The 9,250-nt window shown below is 42.7% G+C and overlaps 1 protein-coding gene across 1 annotated transcript in view; it reads right to left on the bottom strand.

Moving 5' to 3' along the window:
• Positions 1–3,404: 3,404 nt before the first annotated feature.
• The window catches only part of LOC103609989 (vomeronasal type-1 receptor 1-like), a gene marked incomplete at its 3' end in the record, with an annotated part of 15,244 nt that continues 9,398 nt past the window's right edge, over positions 3,405–9,250 (bottom strand). The window contains exons 3-4 of the mRNA XM_008594240.1: positions 5,908–5,981; positions 3,405–3,528 (exon numbers count right to left, since the gene is read on the bottom strand). Of these exons, the coding sequence (XP_008592462.1) occupies positions 3,405–3,528; positions 5,908–5,981 (198 nt within the window). The remainder of the gene's footprint in view (positions 3,529–5,907; positions 5,982–9,250) is intronic.

Here is a 9,250-nt window from a genome sequence, read left to right as displayed (position 1 = left end):
CTTGGAGGTAATGTAAACTAATACAGCCAATATAGGAACAGTATGGAGGATCCTCAAAAACTAAAAATAGAACTACCTTATGACTCAGCTATCCTACTTCTGGGTATATACCTAAAAGAAATGAAATCAGTATATTGAAGAGACACCTGCACTTCCATGTTCACTGCAGCAGTATTCACAATAGCCAAGAGATGGCATCAACCTAAATGCCCATCAATGCCCATGAGTTAAAAGAACTGTAATAAATATACACAATGGAAGACTATTCAGCTCTTTTTTAAAAAATGAGATCCTGTCATTTACACAACATGGATTCAACTGGAGACCCTCATGTTAAGTGAGGTTAGTCAGGGACAGAAGGAGAAATGTCACAGTATCTCACTTACATGTGGAATCCTAAAAAAAAAAAAAGTGGCTCTCATAGAAGTAGAGACTAGAATAATGATTACCAGAGGCCAAGAAGGAAGTCTGAGGGGAGGGGAAGAGGTGGATTAATGGGTACAAAGTAATAGGGAGATAGGAAGAATAACTTCTGGTGTTTCGAGACTGACTAGATCTAATAATATAATTAGATATATTTCCAAACAGCTAGAAAAGAGGAGATAAATGTTTATGTTATGGATATTACTTCACTAATATGTATAATTAAAAATAAATTAAAATAAACAAAAGGGCCTCTCCAGCTTCTTATGGCAAGGGAGGGCTTTGCTTCTTAAAGAATTCCTGTGGAATGTTGTCTTCAGCTGGTTACCAAGGTGCTTGCAGACATTATTTCAGACGCTATGAAGCTCAGCTTGCTCCCAGAGGGTAAACGTATTTTTGATGCCCCAAAGGCTATGGATCTAAATGGATATATTATCCTATAGAATCATTCAGACACAAAATACTTCCACTGGTTGCTGGAAACTAGTATTTCCATGGGGAATAACTTCCAAGTCCCCCAGTAGATGTCTGAAACCACTGATAGTACTAAACCCTCTATATACCTTTTCCTACACACACATGATGTATTAGGGCTGCAGAAGGAGAGAGGGCAGTGCACGTACTGAAGACCTACCAACCACAGAACCTATCCAGGGAACTAGGGAAGGGAGCTGTACCCACGGTCTTGATGTGAGAAGGACATACCTGTCCCTGAAGAAAAGAGAAGCACAGACACTAGCTCAGGGCACAGGGGTGGGTGTGAGAACCTTACCGGGGAGGAAATAAGGGCCAAGTTCTCCAGCATCACACTGTGGTACAGGTGTCTGAGGCTCATCAAGGAGACTCCACTCCTCCCACAAGAGGTACACATCCATGTCTTCAAAGGTCACAGTGTCCTGCTCAAATGAGGACAGTTGAAACCACCTCTCTTCCAAAGACCCATAAATCTATTCTCCCACACACCTACACAATACCCATGCTCGTACCAAGTTCCTCATCTCAAAGGAGAAACCAGGTCTTGGTGCAAATGGTGCTGTTGTCCCCTCATGGGCTGACTGATCACAAGGTCCAGCCATGAGTGGACAGAAGCAAATATCTAAGCCATGGGCCCAGTATATAGAGAAGCAAATGAGTGGGTGCACAAATGTCCCCCTGGTATGGACAATGTCAGCTAAACCCAGGTCTGGGCTATCAGGAATATTCCCTCTCCAAGTGCACATCATTCTTTACACTTCACATGCCTCACATCTGGACACCACAGCCACATGCATGACTACCACCACCTCACTGCCCCATACCATAGGTCTCTCCACATATTAGACATGTTTTAATCCCCCTCTGTTCACCCCATTTGTGAGGGTGGCATTCCTACTCTAGGGTTATGGGGATGACACCTGATGCTGGACAGACTAGGCAGATGAATTCCACAGTAGTTTTTTGTTTGTTTGTTTTGTTTTTGTATTTGTTTTGAGTCCTGGACCTTGGTGTTACCAGTACCATGCTCTAATCAACTGAGTTAACTGGCCGGCCCACAGCACTTTCTTAATCAAAGGTACACACAGCCTGAGAGAGGAGGAGACCACACTCTACAGAGAGCCAGGTGCGGGTTGCATTCCAGAAAAGAGTGAATGACCAGGGTCTGTGGAATACAAGCTTTCTAAGATCAAGAGGGTTCAGTGACCTCTTCTTCCTCTGGGAAGATGCAATTTGCTTCTTTCAATGAGTCAAGGAAACGAAACCCTTACAAAGGGATAAGCAGGAACTGCACCTGACCCTCTTGATAAAAAGGGTTGTCTGGCTATGAGACATTATCCACAAGAGTAGAATGAGCAGAAAAGCTTCTATTCAGGCCATTTCAGGTTCTGCCTCTTTCCCATGTCAAGGCAGCACGTAATATTGGGACTTAGTATTAGACCTTATGCCACAACATGGCACACAGCATCCAGAGTACGTTTGGCAAATTGAATAGAATCAAGTACTTACCCCCAAACTCCCATGGATTCCACTTATCAGTGGCAGCCTAAAATCCTTCAAAGAAGACCTCTCTGTCTGGCTCTGTTCCTTGCCTCAGACTTAGCCCCACAGAACAACAGGTGGATCTCAAATATCCATGGCCCCATTCCACCTCTGTGCTGCACTTGCTGTCCTTTCACCAGTCACAACCTTGCTCTGTCACTTATTCAATAGCCCATCTCCATTAGTCACCATAGTAGGTGTAGTGGCTGTCACAGATGATCACATTTGCCTTGACCTTGTTCTTCAGCCTGAATGAAATACTCTAGATGCCACCAAAGATGTCACAAAATCCTGGTGAGTTCAGGATGGTGAATAAGCATAAGCTCCAGCTCGAGTGTCTTCTATGCCTCTGCATCCATCTCATGTCTACTCTTCCCTTGGCATCCTTGGCTACTATATTGTCCCCCAAAAGCCCATAATTCATTGCCACTTATCTCCCTCACCTGTGTTTATGAAGCCCAATGACATCACCTGGGCACTCAAGCAAGAGACCCAGTCTTCAGCCTCCATTCTTCACTTCCTGACCCCATAATAGCTTTACCACCATAACCTGAAGATTAAGCCTCCTAAATGTGATCCACAACTCACTCACCTTGGTCCACACAATATTTACCACGTTTTGGATATGTCCATCCTGAACCCTGCCCCCAATTTCCAAACCTCTGTTCAGCTGCCTGCTGAATACCCCAACTCAGTTGTCTCTGAAACATCTCAGACTCTTAACATGGTCAAAACAAAGCTCCTGGTATCCCCAGTGAATATTATTCCTACTATATTCTTCACTGTCTCAGTTGACAGATATTCCAATTCTACAGCTGCTAAGATAAAAAAAAACTTGGNTATCCAGGGAACTAGGGAAGGACGTTATACCCACAGTCATGATGTGAGAAGGACATACCTGTCCCTGAAGTAAAGGGAAGCACAGACACTAGCTCAGGGCACAGGGGTGGGTGTGAGAACCTTACCGGGGAGGAAATAAGGGCCAAGTTCTCCAGCATCAGACTGTGGTACAGGTGTCTGAGGCTCATCAAGGAGACTCCACTCCTCCCACAAGAGGTACACATCCATGTCTTCAAAGGTCACAGTGCCCTGCTCAAATGAGGACAGTTGAAACCACAAACAGCCTCTCTTCCAAAGACCCATAAATCTATTCTCCCACACACATACACCATACCCATGCTCTGACCAAGCTCCCCATCTCAAAGGAGAAACCAGGTCTTGGTACACATGGTGCTTCTGTCCCCTTATGGGTTGATTGATCACAAGATCCAGCCATGAGCAACAGAGGCAAATAGATATCTAACCCACGTTAGATGTGTTACCCATGTAAGTACCCAGTATATAGAGATGCACCTGAGTGGGTGCAGAGCTATTCCCCCAGTATGGCCAATGTCAGCTAAACCCAGGTCTGGGTCATCTAGAATACTCCCTCTTTAAGCACACATCATTATTTACACTGCACATCTCTCACATCTGGACACCACAGCCACACGCGTGACTACCACCACCTCACTGCCCTATACCACAGGTCTCTCCACCTGTTATTTGTGATTTAATCCCCCTCTTTTCACCCCACTAATGAGGGTGGCATTCCTACTCTAGGGTTATAGAAATGTCCAAGCAAATGACACCTTACGCTAGACAAATGAGTTTCACAGTAGTTTCTTTCTTACTTTTTTTTTTTGAAACTTGGACATTGGTGTTACCAGTATCGTACTCTAATCATCTGAGCTAACTGGCCAGTACATAGTAGTTTCTCAATATACACACAGCCTGAGAGGTGAGGAGACCCCACTCTACACAGAGCCAGGTGGGGTTTGCATTCCAGAAAAGAGTGAACAAACAGGGTCTGTGGAATATAAGCTTTCTAAGATCAAGAGGGCTGAGTGACCTCTTCTTCCTCTGGGAAGATGCAATTTGCTTCTTTCAATAAGTCAAAGATTGGCAAGAAACTGAAACCCCTGCAAAGGGATAAGAAGGAACTACAGCTGGTCCCCTTGATAAGAAAGGTTGTTCGGCACACCTCTCAGCATTGGACAGATCATCTAGGCAATAAATGAACAGAGTAACCATTGCTCTTTCAGAAGGAGAGAAGAAATCTAGGGTTATCAGAGGTGGGAGAGGAGGGAGCAGCAGATGGGGAGAGATTGGACAAGGGGCATAAAGAATAAGTACGATTTGTAACAATATATATGCAAGTAATATTGATTTGATCAACATATGTCAATATTGAACCTCCAAGATATGTCTAATCAATTATGATTCAATAAAAAATTTTTTAAAAAGGGTTGTCTGGCTAGGAAACATTATCCACAAGAGCAGAGTGGGCAGAAGAGTTTGTATTCAGGCCATTTGAGGTTCTGCCTGTTTCCCATGTCAAGGCAGCACATAATATTGAGACTTAGTAATAGGTCTTATGCCACAACTTGGCACACAGCATCCAGAGAATGTTTGGCAAATTTGAATAGAATCTGATACTATCCCAAACCTCCCATGGATTTATCTTGGCAGTGGTAGTCCCAAATTCTTCAAAGAAGACCTCCCTGTCTGGCTCTGTTCCTTGTCTCAGACTTAGCCCCACAGAACAACAGGTGAACCTCGGATATCCACGGCCCCATTCCACCTCTGTGCTGCACTTGCTGTCCTTTCACCAGTCACAATGTGCACTGTCCAGTGTTCAAAAGTCCAGATCCATTGGTCACCATGGTAGGTCTAAGTGGCTGGCACAGATGATCACAATTGCCTTGACATTATTCTCCAGCCTGAATGAAATACTCTAGATGCCACCAAAGATGACACAAAATCCTGGTGAGTTCGGGATGGTGAATAAGCATCCGCTCCAGCTTGGGTGTCTTCTATGCCTCTGCATCCATCTCATGTCTACTCTTCCTTTGGAATCGTTGGCTACTATATTGTCCCCCAAAAGCCCACAATTCATTGCCACTTACCTCCCTCACCTGTGTTTATGAAGCTCAATGACATCACCTGGGCACTCAAGCAAGAGACCCAGTCTTTGGCCTCCATTCTCACTTCCTGACCCCATAATAGCTTTACCACCATAACCTGAAGATGAAGCCTCCTAAATGTGATCCACAACTCACTCACCTTGGTCCACACAATATTTACCACATTTTGGATATGTCCATCCTGAACCCTGCCCCCAATTTCCAAACCTCTGTTCAGCTGCCTGCTGAATACTCCAACTCAGTTGTCTCTGAAACATCTCAGACTCTTAACATGGTCAAAACAAAGCTCCTGGTATCCCCAGTGAATATTATTCCTACTATATTCTTCACTGTCTCAGTTGACAGATATTCCAATTCTACAGCTGCTAAGATAAAAAAAAACTTGGAGTCATCCTTGAATCTTCTGTTTCACTTCCTCGCCTTCCAAATTAGGAAAACTAGTTGCCCCTTTTAAAAACATGCATCCAAAACCAAACCACTCTCCTGAGTCAATAACCCTCACCTGACCTATGGTAGTAGCCTCCACCTCGATCTTCCTTCCACCTCCTGCCTCTATCTCACAGTCCCTTCTCCATTCTGCAAGCAGATAAAGTCTGTTAAAACTTTGATGAGATCACCTCCCTCCTCTGATTCAAACCTCCTGTATCTCCAGAACAAACACCCAATTCCTCAGGCAGCCATTCTTGTCCTCACTTCTGCTCTTTGTTCCCACCTGAAAAAAGGAGACCTGTGGTTTCTCGTACAGTGACAGTTGAGATTTACCTCCTAGTGCATGTGCATCCTGGTACCAGTTGTTGGAATAACCTTCCAAGTGATTTAGTTTGGTCACCGGAAATGGGAACACTTCCATATATCACTGGCATGGACTGGACCTCTCACTTATCAACTCAAATGTATTAAACACTTAAGTAAGACCTGAAACTGTAAAACTACTAAGGGAACATATAGGGGAAACACTTTAGGATATAGGACTGGGGACAGATTTTATGAACAAGAGCCCCAAAGTACAAGCAACAAAAGAAAAAATATGTAAATGGGGTTTTATCAAACTTAAAATCTTCTGCACAGCAAAGCAAATATTCAACAGAGTAAAATGACAACCTACAAAAAGGGAGAACACATTCCCAAACTATGCATCTGAAAAGGAATTAATATCCAGAATATACAAGGAACTCCAGCAACTACACAGTAAAAAAACACATAACCCAATTAAAAAATGGGCAAAGGAGCTGAATAGACATTTTTTGAAGGAAGACATGCAAATGGCTAACAATCACTTAAAAAATGCTCAACAGCACTAATCATCAGGGAAATGCAAATTAAAACCACATTGAGATATCACCTCACCCCTATTACACTGGCTATAATAAGAAAGATGGAGAATAACAAATGCTGTCAAGGATGTGGAGAGAAGGGAACACTCCTACTTGGTTGGTGGGACTATAAATTAGTACAACCACTATGGAAAATAGTATGGAGTTTTCTCAAACAACTATAGCTAGATCTACCATATGAACCAGTAATCCCACTTCTAAGTGTTTACCCAGAGGAATGGAAATTATCATGTTGAAGGTGTGCCTTCACTGCCATGTTCACTGCAGGTGTATTTACAATAGCCAAGATGTGGAAAAACCCCAAGTGTCCATCGACAGATGACTGGATGAGGAATACTACTCTTCCATGAAAAAGAGTGAAATTCTGCCCTTCACAGCTACATGGAGGAGCATGGTGAAAATTATGTTAAGTGAAATAAACCAGACACAGTGGGAGAAATACCCCATGTCCTCACTCATAAGAGGGAGCTAAGAGAGAAGAATCAAGGAAAGACCACAGTGATGGATAGCAGAGGGAGAGAGCAGGGTGGAGTAGGGGGTAGGGGAGGAATGTTGGGGATTAATTGGGTGGGTGACATAGGGAATAATTGCAATTTGTGGTAATGGGCATGCTGATAGTATTGATATGGCCATCACATCTTGGGCACAGCTTTGTAACCAATGAATATGCAAAACCAATAAATAGAAAAAAGAAATAAAAAATAAAATTCTCACAGGCCCACTGTGTATCCTCATTCACTTTTGTTTAATAAGAAATTTTAAGAAACTTGAATATGACTTTTTCAGAATTAAAAGTTGCAAATCCAAAAGGTAAGAAAACATAAAGAAATTGATTTGACCTTCTAGCCTTTTACAATATTTGTATATCAGAAATTCTCCTTAAAAGTTAAAATCATGGAGGGTGCAGCAAGACAGCCGACTACTGTTGTGTGGTGCTCATTACGGGCCCCTCCCCCCCAAAAGAATACAGGAATCACAGATAAAACATATAGTCTACTAGTGGATATAATACAAATGATTACTGTACAATATGTGATATAATACGACATAAAATAAAGCATAAATGAAATAATATGAAATGATATGATATATGATATATGATACGGTATACTTTGCTATAGAGTGGTTGTGAAGAAAATAGAGTAGTTTAGTCAGGCTCCCTCGCCTCAGGGGTGGGGGTGGTGCAGCACATTCTTTGCAAACAAGTTGAGGGGGGGGAGGAGTTAGTGCACATGGGTACCGTGTATTTTTAGCTTGTTGCTATTTTTGTTTTTTTTCAGAGTGTGTGAGGCAGAGGCTCTGAACTGCTCCTCAACAGAGCTAGCCTCTGAAAATAAAGCCTATTGTTCCTTCACCCACAGCTCCAAGGACCTTTTCCTGTTACCTAGCTTGTAGACATGCACGTGTAGGGTTTGTGACCCAGCCTGGACAAGAGGCTGGAGGGGTCTGTGAGCTCCAGCCCTAGCTCTACAGTGGTGATAATATAATATAATACAATAAATATAAAAATGACACTGCCCCAGGGCTGAGTTAGAGCACCCATGGAAAAGACATCATTTCTCCAGCTTAGGTTCAGATCTTGTAGAAGACGACATCACCAGGATCATTGCATGGAAGAGAAGGCAATGGATGCAGCAATGGGAGAATTTGCTGAAATCTCTCTGGAATATAACAGAATCTTCAATCTAAGGAGCAAGAGAAAGCAGTTTACAAGAAAGCAACTCAATAGAGGCACCGGGCTACAAACCTACCTGAAGGAGGGCACTGAGGGGAAGGTGCAGGACAATAGGTGTCACTGACTGCTGTGAACTTCATGAAGTAGATGTGCAATTAGCTGCTGGTATGGCAAGAGTGGAGAAGCCATTCCCAGCAGGAGTCTAGTACAGTTGAAGCTGCCCATGCAGAGGAGCTGGGCACTGGGAAACCAATGGCACTGCAGGGACATTTCTAGTTCTTCATGACAGCCAACAACATGGTGATTTCTTTTTCTATATCCTCAAACTTGGTAAATTTCTTTCATTATATTATCTTGTAGGGTGGTTGAAACCTTTACTTTTACCTTCTAAGAGTCCCAAGAGGAGCCTAAGAATTGAATTGACATAAGATACACTGACAGGTGAAAAGCATACAAATTTAATGTGTTTTACATGAGAGAACAACACTCATGAGCAAATGAAGATCCAAAGAATTGGCAAAGCCTACATGATTTTGTATTGGTTTGAACAAAGAGAAGCAATTGTGGGAGAGTAACTAAATTATGTGTAAAGGCTAAAGGAATAGAAGGATTATTTTAACAAGGTCTAATTGTACAAAATTCTCCAGGCTCTGATTCCTCATCAACAAATGTTTCTTTTCTGCTGATAAAGGAGGATGTATTCCACATTGGAGTTATGTTCTCTTGTATTCAGGAAAAAAGGGGGAAGGTTAGAATCCCTTTTATGCAACTGCTGTTCTTTAAGTGCCTTTAACTCAAAGTAATCCTTATGAAATCAGGGGACAGACCCCCAATTT

This window comes from Galeopterus variegatus, unplaced genomic scaffold (assembly GCF_000696425.1).
Source record: "Galeopterus variegatus unplaced genomic scaffold, G_variegatus-3.0.2 Scaffold10418, whole genome shotgun sequence".
Taxonomy (NCBI): Eukaryota; Metazoa; Chordata; class Mammalia; order Dermoptera; family Cynocephalidae; genus Galeopterus; species Galeopterus variegatus.
Note: the sequence above shows the minus strand (reverse complement) of the source record. Positions and strands in the feature narration are given on the sequence as shown.